This window comes from Pithys albifrons, chromosome 4 (assembly GCF_047495875.1).
Source record: "Pithys albifrons albifrons isolate INPA30051 chromosome 4, PitAlb_v1, whole genome shotgun sequence".
NCBI lineage: Eukaryota > Metazoa > Chordata > Aves > Passeriformes > Thamnophilidae > Pithys > Pithys albifrons.
In genome coordinates, this window is record NC_092461.1 from 10,228,881 (window position 1) to 10,243,875 (window position 14,995).

General features: G+C 39.0%; 1 protein-coding gene across 4 annotated transcripts in view; it reads left to right on the top strand.

Moving 5' to 3' along the window:
* Window positions 1-14,531, top strand: part of TNS3 (tensin 3) — a 201,629-nt gene extending 187,098 nt beyond the window's left edge. For all 4 annotated transcript variants that reach the window (XM_071553419.1, XM_071553418.1, XM_071553421.1 and 1 more), the window contains 8 exons: window positions 19-147; window positions 2,474-2,569; window positions 5,592-5,669; window positions 6,975-7,052; window positions 8,791-8,959; window positions 9,973-10,041; window positions 10,265-10,291; window positions 11,208-14,531. In XM_071553419.1, coding sequence (XP_071409520.1) covers window positions 19-147; window positions 2,474-2,569; window positions 5,592-5,669; window positions 6,975-7,052; window positions 8,791-8,959; window positions 9,973-10,041; window positions 10,265-10,291; window positions 11,208-11,352 — 791 coding nt within the window. In that variant the 3' untranslated portion in view covers window positions 11,353-14,531. The remainder of the gene's footprint in view (window positions 1-18; window positions 148-2,473; window positions 2,570-5,591; window positions 5,670-6,974; window positions 7,053-8,790; window positions 8,960-9,972; window positions 10,042-10,264; window positions 10,292-11,207) is intronic.
* The last annotated feature ends 464 nt before the right edge of the window (window positions 14,532-14,995 follow it).

A 14,995-nucleotide genomic window follows, 5' to 3' on the forward strand; every position in this document is an offset into this window, starting at 1 on the left:
TCCTGGAATCCCTTGTAGCCATTGCTGTTCTCAAGGACAAGGAACCCGGGTCATTCATCGTTCGAGACAGCCATTCTTTCCGGGGAGCCTATGGGCTAGCAATGAAAGTTGCTACACCACCTCCTTCAGTGCTGCAGTTAAAGAAAGGTATTTTAAGGCTTCTGTATATTATTAAACAAGCCATACATTAGTAGGCAGTCCTTATTACAGAGTAATAATATGTTGTAATCTTCCCCTCTTCTTGTAAGTGCAACTTGAATTGCAGGCTACGTTTGGTGCCTTGTTAAGTGAGATTGGATATGATGCCTGTTGCACTATACGGTTTTACCATGATTTGGAAATGTCTGTGCATTGTGGCTGTGCATTTGTACCTTCTCAACTTAATAAAAGTCAGTATCATCTCAGTCCTCCCTAGTAATCAGAAGTCTGTATTTGATTCACAGACCTCCATGGATAAGGCTTTTGCTTGGCTGGAGGGTTGAATATTTTTGACCCCAAAGTTTTGGTTTCAGACAGTTCTACTTCAGATATAAATCTGAGGAGGTTCCCTAAGGAAAGATGGTAATTGTTTAACAGAAGTGGTGAAATACAATCATTCTGCTAGCTTCAGTGCCCCCCTGTATACATTGTGTCTGATGGCTGTGAAAGGTAAAATGAGAAAAACATACAGAAATCATTAATCGATGTATGGAAACTCAGCATCCAATATGTGTAGTGTTCTTGGTTCCATTTGTGCTACCACATGGGTAGTGGGGTTATTTCTATTGCTGCTGTTTTTCTTTAACAAAGCTTACTATGTTTCATTAGTGCTGGTTGGTGAGCTAAGCAACTGAGATCACAGGAAAACAATGATTCTTAGGATTGTGTGGTTTTGTCTGTTTTGGTTGGTTTGTTTGTTTGGCTGTTGGTTTGAGTTTCTTGGGTTTGGATTTACTTACTCTGGAGGGCAAGGTTAGCAGTCCACCTCTATTACAGTAGCGCTTTCAAATTCTGATTCAATCTGGTGTCTTGAAACAACTTTTAATAACAATTTGCCATATAGTCCTTTTTATTGTCAGTAAACATCAGCAGAACCAATTTAATGTCACAAAGACAACAGAGGTGTACTGGAGTGGTGATAGCAACAAGGAGGCAAATTAGAAGTGGCTGTAGGTGCTCTTAGTAATTTTTTCATAAAATCAGACCAGTGAAGTCCAGGAAGATATGGAAGTCCAAACTCTAGTAGCCTTTAAGAGACAGTTTATGTTAGTAGTACCCCAGGCAAGTGGTAGTGAGATGGTAGCATTCTTCCACTTCTCACTTTGTGATACTTAGCTATTTTGATTTCCACTGTTTCATCCTAGAAGGCACAAATTCCTGCTGGATTTCTTCGTCTAGGCTTCCCCTTCCTACATAACTTGTAGTCATTTATGTGAGTCATTTTGTGAGAGCTTAACAGCAAACAGTAAACTGTTTGAAAAAGTGTTCTTTGCAATATTTGCTTGCATAGAAGTTTCTGCTGTCCGTGTTAATGTGTTCAACTGTATTAGCCTGAAAGTCAACCCTTGATGCGTTTCCTGCCGGATCAGAGTCAAAGGGAGCATTTGTGTTTGTGACTTTTGTTAAGGTTTGAATGATGGCATGGCTTTGATCCCCTGCTATGAAGCTGCCCTGTAGTTATTTGGAGAGGGATTCAGTTTGTAGTTAGGCGTGAAATCTTGTGAATCCACCTTTCAAGAAATAATTAAGTTGTCTTAATTATATGTCTACATATGTATGTATATGTTTGAAAGAATGCTAAATCTCAAGGGAATTTTATATGTCTTTTGGACTTTGAATCTCTTCATTATTTCCAACATAGCAATTTTGGTTTGTCCTGCATTCCAGAGATGAAAACTGTCTTTAAAAATGTAGTGAAACCTGAGTATTTAATTTAATTGTTTATTTTCAGGAACAGAAACTTAGCATAAAACTGCAAATACTTTGAAATATAAAAATTCACTGAGAGACTTGGCATTGTTACCTTTGTTTGGCTAAATCTTCTATTGCTTTAATCTCGAAAAGTTCTGCAACAGAACTGTCACTGGAAATTGAAGTATTTTTTTATACTTTTACTTTCTTTTGACATTGGATACAAGTTCTTTTAATGGCAAGTGCATCAAAATTTCTAACCATTCATTTTCCAAATTTCTGTTCCTGTCTGTCTGTGTTTGGTTATTTTGGACACCAGTGTATATTTGGATGGCAGACACTTAGGAATATAAACCCATTTCCTCTGATTGTCTAAAACGAGCTATTTGCTTATTTGTTTGTTGCAAAATGGCTTTTTTCCTACAGCTTGTAATTTTACAGCAGAGTAAATCTAATGTATTCTTTCCATGCTGTATATAAAATGTTTGGTGATAATGTGGAAAAACTTCTTCATAAAGACCTGCTAATTTTTGAGACTTGTCTGTTCATTGCTTCTTTTCATGAGCTTTCTTTTTCAACACAGTTGGAGACTTGTCAAATGAACTCGTAAGGCATTTTCTGATTGAATGTACTCAGAAGGGGGTACGCTTGAAAGGATGCCCGAATGAACCATATTTTGGTAAGTACTGTGCATCCCAGGGACAGAGAGAATGGAAACAGTTTGTGTTTGCCAGTGCTGACTTGGGTGGAGTGCAAATGAGAGAATACTTTGCTCGAGCCCTGATGACTTCTGTAGGAACCCACTGTAAGGTTGCAGAGCCTTCATTTCCCTTAAGTAGATGTGCAGGGTGCTCTAGCATAGATGCACATGACCAAGCTTCCAGCAGTCAAGCTTGTCTGCCACTACCAATGTTGCTGCAGATAGCTCAGCTAGATCACTGTTACGGTCCTTATAGATTCAGGAGCTTTGCCTTATCTTGTCCTGTGTTATATTTATGCTGTAGGCAGTGGTCCTGTGGTGTAATGGAGAACACACCGGACTCCAAATCCCAAGGTTGTGAGTTTGAGTCTCAGTAGGGACCGTCCGCTGGCAGTTCAAAGCCTCCCTGCCATCCGATCCCCGTCAGATCTCGCATGCCAAGGAGGGTCAGCCCCAGTTAGTACCGGGTGCTGTGACAGTCCCGAGGACTTCACTGTCACTGTCCAAGCTCGCTCGGCCGTGGCAGGTGGACCTTAGGACTTAAACGGTGGGGCCAGTTTGGCACATACTGTGCCTCACCTAAAAAATCCACTGCACAGGCTGGAAGGGCACACCTACATGGGGAGAGCCCTTCCTAAATCTTTGTTTGCAAAGTTTGGCCATACATACATACATATTTATGCTGTGTATAAGCTGGCTAAAATGACACCAGAGTGATACATTCACAAAGTACATTATGCTGTGTCAGCCTACCTACTGTAATATGATGGAAGCACATTACCTGTAATGATCAAGAGCCAAACACCCACCCAGCTGCTCACTCATTTGCTTTCCTCAGTGGGGCAGAAGGGGAAAGTAGGATGAGAAAGGTCATGGGTGAAGATGAAAACGGGGTGATGCTAACCAGTTACTGGGCAAAAGAAAATCAACTTGAGGAAAATTAATGTTTCTCCAACAAAAATCAATATTCAGGTAGAGAGATTTTGAGCAATACATTCAGTGCAGGTGCAATGTGAGCTGTAGGTTGAGCTTTGGGTCGTGGAAGCCCCAGGTGGAAGCTCCAGGCAAGATGCTGTGCCTTTACATAACAAAGGGCCTGTGGACCTGTGACTCAGCCAGGACACCAGCTGACCAACCCTAGACTTTCCAGTGCTTACAGGCGGTGAGGGTATAAAACCCAGGGATTCCTTTATTTGGGGCCCCTTTTGAAGTCACACAGCTGGAGTTGTTATTTTGTTAATGCACCAAGATTAAATTGTTTTAAACATTGGGATGTCTGAGACTTTGCTAAAACCTGGGTTGAGCCAGTAAGGAAAACTGGTCTGACTGTGAGTTTGGAGTGTGTGGCTGCAAAGGGGCCTCAGTCCTAGCTCAGGTGGTAAGAGAGTGACTGCCAGAGGGCTCCTGGATGATTGTACAAGAAAGTTCCCTTAACATGAGAAACAAAAGACAAGTATGAAAATAACACTTATCCTTCCCCTTTTCCAAGCTCAATTTCATTGCTTCCTCAAGACTCCTCATTCCCACTGCAGGGAGGTGGGTGATGTGTGGTCATAACAGAACAGTTCCTCTGCTTCTTCATCCCTCTCCCAGTTTTAACCTGCTGAGACATGGGCTTTCCCCAGGGACTGCCACACTTTAGAAAAAAAAATCTGTTCCATATGTCGTTCAGAAAGTGCCAGTGTGAGGGTGTCCAGAGGCTGTGGGTGGGAGATGCCAGCTTGGATGTAACCTAACCCTAACCCCCCTGCCCCTGGCTACAAGGCTTGTCACATACACCCAATACATCCATGAAAAAGGGCCATCTACCATAAAATTAACAGTGTAAAATGACAAATCCTATTCAAAGTCAAGGTGTAGTCAAGTTCCTCAGTGTTTGGCATGAGACACTTCAAATCAGAATTTTTAGTCCATTCCTACCTTGATCTTGCAGTACCTGTTTATGGCACCAGGCATTAGTTTGAACTAATTAGTTTGAAGATTAGTCCTAATCTTTCAATGTATACAGCCTCAAAAATGCTTCACAAAGGAGGTGGACAGCGCCATCACACACTTGTGTAAGATAGTGAAGTAATAATAGTTTGGAATCATTGGTCTTTGCATTTCTGTAAGACCCTGGCAGAACTGGGTCATCTTTACATTTCAAAGAAATTTTTGATGGACTGTTAAAAATGAGGTTTGTTTTGGTTGAACTGGGATTTTTCTGCAGCACAGGGTTATAATGCTTGATGCTTGTTAGTAAATGGGATTGAAAGATGGCTTTTTGTACAAACTGATGAATATTGTGCCTTCCCCTCACTGCTTAGAGTACAGTTTCACATGCTAATGTCAATGATTAATGTTTAATTATTTTAATTAAGCCAAATCCAAATGACAAAAATGTCTTTGAATAGAAAAGTGTAATTTAATAGAGAATGCTGTGTACCTCACTGCTGCATTGAATGAAAGAGGTTTTACCTAGTCTATCTTTTATACTTTTAGAAGTACAAAATGAAGGTGTGTGTAGACAGGACACTAAGACAGTGAAGATGAGATAGCTAAGAGGTAGAACTCCTCACTCTTTCTCTGCCTCATAATGGAGCAGTGACCTCTTGTGCTCTTACCATCTTTGTAAGATTTTACTACATTTGACATAGCAGAAGTTAAGATTGTTGAAAAGAATCTACTAACTGTATGCCACTGGTTTTGTCATTTTTGTGGTTTCTCCATTTGAAGCAAAGACATTTAGGTTAGGATTTAGTGTGTTTAAGCAGGGAAAGGGAGCATATGATTGTGATGAATGAGTTCAGGATCATCCAACTAGGATAGTGTTGGGAAACATGAATATACTGAAGTTGGCCCAAGAAGATCTTGGATTCTTCTTGGTCTCTTGGTGCCAAGAGATATTTTTTTTAAAGGGAAGGAGAAGGGACCCTTGGTCCATAAAATACTTGAAAGTAAACCTAACCTCTTTTTGTCCACCAAGTTAACTGTGCATGTGTTGTTACTTTTGTGACCACAGGGAGTTTGACAGCTCTGGTGTATCAGCATTCCATCACTCCACTGGCATTGCCTTGCAAGCTCCTCATCCCAGACAGAGGTATGCTTGTTGAAGTACAAAAGAGATATACCATGTAAGCTCTGCTTCAAAGCATCAGTGTCTGAGGGCAGGTGAATGTTTCAGAAATCAAGACCTAGGCAAAAATGCACTGTGAAGGAATCTGTATTTTAAATGTGGTTCTTCAGTACTGGTATCCAAGGTGTAGTTGTGAACATACTAGTACTGTGATATTCCAGTCATAAACATGTATGCCTCATGGAAATCCACACAGTAATCTAGCATGTAGGAAGACAAATGTACCTCTTAAACATGATACTATGCCCATGTATGGTTAGGTTTAACCACTCACTCAGGTCTGAGTGCAAAAGGGCAAGTAAATAAAGAGCAGAAGGTGCCCTGAGTGTGACACCAGCAGGAAGAACTGTAAGTAAATGATTCAAATGTAAGTGAATGATCAAAAAGCCCGTGTTGCTTTGTGGGATTATAATTCTAACTTTCATTATGATGATTTCATAACCACTTTTAGACAACAGCAAAATGATGCTAATGCCTGTCCCATAATACAGTTGTGTGATACTGTCCCACATGAAGTTAACCCCAGATGCATTATCAAAATGTTAAACATTCTAATAGTTTCTGACTGAACTCATTAAACTTTGGTTAAAGACTGTATGTCAGTGTTCAAAAATAGCATTTGATTTATGCAGATATATTAATGAAACCATTCTAGCACAAAAATATGCTGTGGTAAATGTGACAAGAGATCTCTTTATATGGCAAAACAGGGTAGCAGGTGGGCTTGTTCTCCTTATCCTCCTCACCTAAAATGCAAACTTCTGTCTGCCAGAGGTGCAGGACTGAAACGTTTTCCTGGCCTTGAGTAAACCTCATCTACTGGACAACTCTTGGCTAGAAACATGGAACAATCTTGTACCTGCAATTATAATAATTCCTGTGGATTTTTTTTGTGCTGCATCAGAGTTTTTTGCTTCAAGCACTGCAAGATGTTCAATCTTTACTTCCTGACAATAAAAGACATAACTACATAGGTCTATGCTGCAGGGGCACACACAAGGCCACGTAAAAACAGTACTTACAGCTATATTCCCTCACTACAACCTGAAAATATTTTAAATAGTGCAATTTTAACTATCTCATTTGATTTGTCTAGCTTACACTAATTTATACATAAAGATTTTGTGTTACTACGATGAAGTCAATTATTATATTTTTATTCAGAAGATGACAACAAAATGCTCCTTATACTAAACTCCTACTTGACCATGTGCTTTGATTTGTTGATTTGAGTCCATACAAGACATGGCCAGTGTTTTCTTTTTGCAGATCCCTTGGAGGAGATGGCAGCAACTTCTCCACAAACTGCTGCAAACTCAGCTGCGGAGCTTCTTAAGCAGGGTGCAGGTCTGTTAAATTTTTTGCTTGCATTTGACTGTCACCAAAGTTTGTATCTTACAGGATGGGAGAAGCTGAATCTTAGACTGAAGGATGTTCAAAGGAAGGAGTCAAACTTAGAGTGCCATATAGAAGTGCAAAGGGCACAGTGAGGATATTTACCAGTTTTTTTCTGTTTTCTGCAACCACCTCCTAAGTTCCATGACCCTGTCTTTGCTTTACAGTCACATATCTCATGAGAGTATGAGTTATACATAGTTTTCTTCAAGAACAGAAATTTTTAAGCAGTGACACTGCTTTCATAACTGATGAGCTTAGAGAGTGGTTGCACAGGTTCATGAACTATGTCTCAGGTCTGCAAAAGCCAACTAAGGAAGGTGTACAGTAGGGTTAAGTTCTCATCATAGGGGTCAACAATACCACTGGAAAATGCTTTCTGTCACAGCAGTCTGAAAAAAAATAAAAGTATTCAACTTCACTTGGTGCTGCATTTTGTTAGGAAACGTCCTGTGTCTTTCCCACTGGATGTTGGTTTATGGATTTTCATGCATACTGCGGCACTCATTCTGGGAAGTTAAGTTGTTGTACCATGAGATTATTGGTGTGACAGAAGAACACTGGCCAGACTACCTCCAAACAGTGTGATGCTGTGCATTGGTACCATATCCATCACTCTCAAATGAAGGTATTTGTAGGAGCTGTGTAGAGTTGGCTCTGCTTCTTACCTGCTCTGTGTACAGCTGAGCCAGAGAAAGCTAGTTAAACATCCTGTCTGAAAAAGGGTGGTGGCATCTAACTCACTCTATTGGACATTGCTCTGAGTACCTCTTAGTAATGTTAGTGTTGTCCTTAGTAGAAATGCAGCCACATGCGTGCCCAGGGGATGCTGTCCATGTCATCCCATGGTCCCTGGTTTTCAGGCTGCTGTGAATTCTCTCCAGGATCTGTCTATCCACCCAACTAGTGCTGTCAGAGCACGGAGTACACTACATTTGCCACTCTAGTTTGAGTGAATAATTTTATTAATACTACATAATAGCAAGTTACACTGCACAGTGTTAGATGGCACTGTTCTATGGAGTATTCTACAGTACTACTGTTTAACAGGGTATAATATTAGTAACTCTTTTCCTAGTGCTAGCTGCATATTTGATACAAAACCAGGTAAAGTAACTGTTTGGTAGCCTTAGAAACCAGTGAGCATCTATAGGGATATGTCAGAAGTTACTAATAACTCTAGGAGAAGGATAGTGCTTTTAGAATCTAATAAGCACATGCTGAAGCAAAGAATAGGCCTAAAAATGTATGTCAGTAATTTTTGTCAGTGTGGTAGTTTTTTTGTTTGCCCTGAAATCACTAATCCTACAAAACACTATGGAATTGAGAAGTGAGCTTTGCAACAACCCTCAGTTCTTTGTGTGGTGAAAACATTCTTGTCTTGCTAAAGAAGTGAATGGTTTACATACCATTGGAAACCGAAAAATGTTTGAATGTGTGCTGCAATTATGTATTTTCTAATTGGCTGATATGCTTCAACTTAAAAGCAAAATAATCCCTTCTTTTCCCTCAGGAACCCCTTTGCTCCAATAGTGCCTACAAGTGTACTCTCTGATGCTGTCCTGTATTTATTTAAATTTCAGGATCTATGGGTAATAGATAAATATAGTCATTAGCTTTAATATAATGTTATTAAAAAGATAGGGAGAGCAAAAGACCTGTGACCTCTCAAAGTCCTCTTTCACTGCAGCGTGTAATGTGTGGTACCTGAATTCAGTGGAGATGGAGTCCCTCACTGGCTACCAGGCAGTGCAGAAAGCCTTGAGCCTGACGCTGCTGCAAGATCCTGCTCCTGTCTCAACCGTGGTCCATTTCAAGGTGTCTGCACAGGGAATCACACTGACAGATAATCAAAGAAAGTAAGCAAAAGAGGGATGGGAAGAGAATATCTGGCCCTATCCCCAGCAAGTGTTGTCTACTGCTGATTTGATATTCCTAGCTACATTCTGCGAATTCTGCATTCTCAGGGGATAGTAGGATTGCCTAAGGGGTTATGGTGACAATGTAAGCTGGCTGTAGTACTGGGGCTATGGACATTAGTACTTCCACATGTACTAATGTGGATATGACTTCCACATGGCGTATTTTACCTCTGGAAGGTCAATTTGCCATGGCGTGTTTTTGTTATTTCTTAAAAAAGGGGAAGGTAATGGCTTTGCTAGTCTTTGATACTAAACCTGTTCAGTGAAAAATTTTATCTTCACAGTGCCCTTCACCAGTATCACTGAACAGAGCTAACTTAAGCAGATGCTGTATATCTCCACTATTTGAAACAGTGCTTTAGATACCCTATAAAAAACTATGATGAAAAGTTAATTTATATTTACTCTGTACTAAATGCTGTCTAGGCTACCACAAACTCTTTTAATTTGAAAAATGACGGTAACAAAGGAGGGACAACAGGAATTCATTATAAGTTAAAAAGAAAGTGCCAGACTTCTTAATTCCATGGGGTCTGCAAAAGTGTTTGTAGCAGATCAAGGACAGAACCTTAAACTGTAACACCTAGGAGTGTGTATATTTTGAAACATAACATAACCAAAGTGTTCACCAGTTCCAATAAGTTGCATGTCCTACTAACCTGGTATCTAAATGGCCACGTTTTAGAAATAAGTAGATTTGATACTCCCGGTCTTTTTTCTTAGGTTGAGGATTAGCTTTCCTTTGGTTCAGAAAGCTGAAGTCAGTATTTTAAATATGGATTTATTTGCTTGGAGCAGTTCAGGTGGCTTTCAAAGTCACTCAGAGATAGCAAAAAGTATATATTGCCATTGTTAAGACTAAAAATAATTTATCTTTCAGATCTATTTATTTTTTTAAATTTTAAGCATCTTAAACGTGTCTGATATTTGTTCTGTTTCTTCCTATCCAGACTCTTTTTTCGGCGACACTATTCAGTCAATACTGTTATTTTCTGTGCTTTGGATCCACAGGACAGAAAGTAAGGAAGATAAGCAGTAATTTTAATATGTTGTTTTTATTGTTGATCCACAAAAAACCCCAACATCACCAGCCCCCCAAAAAAGAAAAAACTCCAAACAACCAAACCCCAAAAACCAAAAAACACCCACTAAAACCCAACCCAAAAGCCAAACCAGAAACTAACACAGTTTTTATTTTTATTTCTCCATTCTATTTTTTTTAATGCTTTCTTAACGGACAAGATGGATGAAAGATGGCCTTTCTGCAAAGTAAGTGGATACTTGTTGAGTGTCTTTTAACTGAATGTTTTAAGAATATCACTAAGCTCATCAGTTTCTTGGTTTTCTACATTGCCATTGTCAGAGATGTAGAAGGGAAAGCTGCTGTTCAGAGACAAAAGTCTCTCTTTGATTGCTTCATCTACACCTCTGCAGGTTGAGGCCTTATTATGTGATGGATGATGGTGGGATGTCTAGAGCCAGAGCTAGCATGGTTAATTTAGATTGCAGATCTGTGATTTGACTAAGATTTCAGAAGTTAAAACAGAGCTGTTTGTACTCTAACACAAGCTTACTTGTCTCACTTTGACTGATGTATTTTTTTTAAAAAATCCCCCTGTGATATATAGGTGAAAATACTCCTAGTAATATTAGTGTGTGGCATAAATATGTAATTACCAGTGGATTGCAAAGTGTTTTATGTTGAAGGTAAATGTTATTTTCACCCTTTAACCAAAAGAAATAACCTAAACAGAGAGGTTCAGGCACTTGTTTCTGGGAAGTGAAAAAGAAGAAAGAAATAGATAGCCCAAATCCTTTTTCCAATACTCTGTCCACTGAGATGTGCGTCCCTCAAAAATCTCTCTTTAGGCAATCCATGAGACACCACACCACACTCCCCAAGGTAGGTAAGAACAGCAGTACTGAATCAGATTAAATAATCCCAAGGATCAGCAGCACATCTTTGACAACAAACAGGAGTAGAAGAAAGGGGGCAGTCTCCTTCCTTGAGTCTCTCCTGAGACTTCTGGTCCATCTGGACCACTGTGTTTAGCAGTCACGTGGAACCTTGTCCATTGGAACAGAGCAAGTTTGGTTTCTGTGCTTGGTTTCTGCAGTATCTTTATGAAGAGAGGTGATGCCTGCCTGTCTGTTCTCTGACATACTGTGATTGCTGCTCTTGCAGAGTGTTCGGGTTCGTTGCCAGGAAGCAAGGCAGTGCCACGGACAACGTGTGCCACCTCTTTGCAGAGCACGATCCAGAGCAACCCGCCAGTGCCATTGTGAACTTTGTATCAAAGGTCATGATTGGATCCCAGAAGAAGATCTGATATCTTTTCATCCTTGATTCAGAGCTCTTCGCTGACTTCACTGAAGGAAATCACTGTGAGAGGGAGAAAGACTATTCAGCAACAATGTCTGAACCTTGTCATTCCCAATAAGGAAAACAGAGGATGGTCTATGTACTGTGTTTGCGAGAGTTCAGACTTCTATTTGAAGTTGCATCTGAATTCACAAAGCATTCTTTCTTTGTTTTTATATCAGAGGACAAAACAAAAGAAGCTGAGTGCCACCCAAACCCATGTAGCCCATACATGAATGAAGCATAAATGAAAAACTTTTCTCCTGAAGAGTTTCTAATACATCTTCACATGCTGTTTCTCATCCTTTATTGGAGCATTTGATTGTACTACTTTTTTGTTCAGAAAGTGTCTAACCTCCACAAACACACTTGCCATGGTTGCATCAATGGTAGCTGTAGGTCTTGCAAACATGCTCTTAAGAGAATGATCATCCAAGAAAGAGCATTTGCTCTTCCCTGCGTCTTTGTGATCAGTCATGGGAACTGAATGGAGAAAGGGGAAGATGTATGTGAAGAGAAGGTTTGTGCAGGTTGATTTCTGGTAGGAAAGGAGTGTCACTTGGAATATTCAGGGAGATAGCTCTGCATTTAGAGTTGAGAAGGCTGGGTTGTTTTACTTTGAAAATTTTTAAATAAGAGAGAAGTGGCAGAACAAGAAAAATGTTTGTGTGGAAATTTGTTCTGTAATTAGGGGGTTTTGTATTATTTTTATACAAAGAACTAAGCAGGGAAGCTTCTGCATTTTAATAATTACAGGATAAAAAAAAGGGGAAAGCAAAGTGGAAAATTGTATAATTTATATATTTTTACCTGTTCTAGATTATTTATAGTAGGTATCAGGTCTTGATATGTCATACAGACAATTCTGAAACTAGACCATTGCTGAGCTTTGCCTCCTTAGCTATTTTGTGTAAGTAAAAGTGTGTATAGCCCATACCTTGCTTAGAGGCAATAGAGTCTGGTATTTCCACTTTTGTGTTACAGTGACAAGATACATCCCATTTTCTATTTCTGCAATCCTGATTTGGTAGTCACGTTTGTTCCCCTACCTAATACTTAATTATTATTTGTAGATTCTTTTGCCCCATTTTTAGTGGATTTTTGAGGATTTTTTGGCTTTTTTATCAGTAGGAACTATTTTTGATTTATAATTCCTTGAATCAGGAAATCTGAATTTATTTTGCTACTCTGTCCAATTTCTTGAGAGTATCTATATCATGATTTCTACAGCCATCACACTTGTACATATCTCTGTATCTTTCTGAACACATTGATACTTGAAATGCATAAGAAAGTGCTGGTTAGCTTTACAGGAAATGGATGCAGTAGGTTACAGTGGAAGCCTGCACAAGGAGAGTGAGCTTCCCAAGTCTACTGTCTAATTCCCATTCACTCAAAAAGAGCAGTACTAGACCTCTGTATGAGAACTGATGGTAATAAAGGAGCTTTAGTGTGGCAAGTGCTGAAAAGTTTAATTGCCTCTATTTCTTTCGTAGGTGGCAGTTGACATTATATTAATAACCTGAGGAATAAAATGACATGCTGAATTCTACATGCTGATACACGAGCCACTGGATTGACTAGTAACTATCCCACTTGTAGATTTTAATCCTTTTATCCACTGTTACTAAGTAATGGTTAAATGGAATGAGAATCTCTGGTTGGTCTGTATTCTAAGAGGGTTCCACCAATTTGAACTACTTTTGTCCTGCATAAAATATGATGGGTTTTTTTAACAGCTCTCTATTTCCTGAAGTATTAGGATCATGGAAACCTTATTCAGTGATTGTAGCCAAAGTGTTAACAAATTATTTGTGTAACAGCGAGTTTTGTGTGAATGAGTTTATGCCTTTTAAAAGGAACGGAGTAGGGAAGAGAAAGAGAAGGAAGATTTGAAGTTCAATGTGTTTGGACCAGAAAGTTGTGCATTAGTAACAGTGGGCATTGGATGTCTGTAGGAGGGTGAAGCAATGCAGAGAGCAGCAGCTACCATTGAAGCAACAAAGGCCAGTACCTCTGATTTGTAACAAGTAATTCTGTTCTTCTGGCACAAAGGTATAACTACCTAAAGAGTGTTTATGTACCATCCAAAAAGAGAATGCAGTTCTTACTTTCCAGGAGCTTTGCTCCTTTTAAAAAATGTGAGGACAAGTTTTCTTTTAATATGCTTTTGGTGTACAAAGATTCCAGTTGCCTAATGTAGTCAGCCAGTCAGAGCCCAGAGAATATCTTCAGCTGACATCTCAATTAGATTTAAGTCTCAATTAGATTTAAATCTGATGTGCTGTGAGCATTGAAGTAAGGAAGAATTTTTTACTATATTTTTTCACTTCTGTAGATAATACTTAAATTTTAGTGTGTCTTCTTAGACACCAAGTGTTGGCCTTTGGGCTGAAAATAAAATGTCTTTTTTCTCATGTATTGTCATTTCCATTCAGGCCTTATTTTTTATTCCTTGTGCTTTTTCAAGGTCTGCTAAATTTAAAAGCATAAGGGATTGAATGCTGACACTCCTGGTGGTATTTCCTGGGAGTTTAGCTCTACTTGGTAAGTGGGAAAAAAGAAGTTACCCTGTTTCTAAGGGAGGTTTTCTATTATGCATTCCTTTGGATGGTATAGTGCCATGTGCTTTTGCTTTTTAATGAATTAAAAAATGCACAAAGCAAAATAGTCCAGTATGTACCATTATGTAGTGTATGTAGAAAGATGTTCATGGAACTTATACGTTCATGGCAAATACAAGACTAAATCTTTAATACAGCACTTTCAAGATTTTTGGTAGATGTGTATGTGCAGTTTCATAACTAATGGCAGCAAGTTGTCACATGTATTTAGCCAGACTCCTGTTAATGTAGTTAGTAAATATACTACTATAATCATACAGTGTTAAACTACAAAAATGCTAAAAGCCATGTTTTTAATTAAATGGTTTCAGTGTATCCAATGGTATCATTAAAAATTTAATGTTTTCCTCTTGGCTTTTCCTACTAGTGAAAAGTTTTACTTTTTTCTTGAAACTGTAAAGAAGCATCTGAAGGTCTGCAGTATAAAAATGAATGTTCTATAAATTCTTTGTATAGTCATTTTCTCTGCTCTTCAGATACCACCTTTGTCAGATTATAATAAAATCACAAATGTGAAATTCCACAGCACAGTGTTACACAGCAGTCTGTTCTGAATGAAAGTTCCCTTCTGGTATTCAAAACTAGCTGCTAATGAGCAAAATGTTCTTCATGACTTAAAAATAGGTTGTGTGCTGGGGTTTAATTTTAAGAAACATTTGAGATTTCTTTTAAGGACTTCACATAACTCTGTGTTAGTGGTTATCTCATTATAATGATGTAAAAATACCTTTTGCCTGCATTGCGTATCTCTGTGTAAGAAGGAAGACTATGATGTCATCTTCTGAGATGCTGTACCCATTTAATTGTGCCTCCAAAGTGACTATACTGGAAAACCTTACAGAGGACCAAGAGGTGGGGTGAGGAGTCTCATCCCTAGCTGATATAGGTGCAAATTCAGTGCATCGGCCACACATTGAAGACTGCATTATATACATGCTTTATCAGGATGGGTTTGGAGACTGATAAGCTCTGGTATGTCATGCTGAT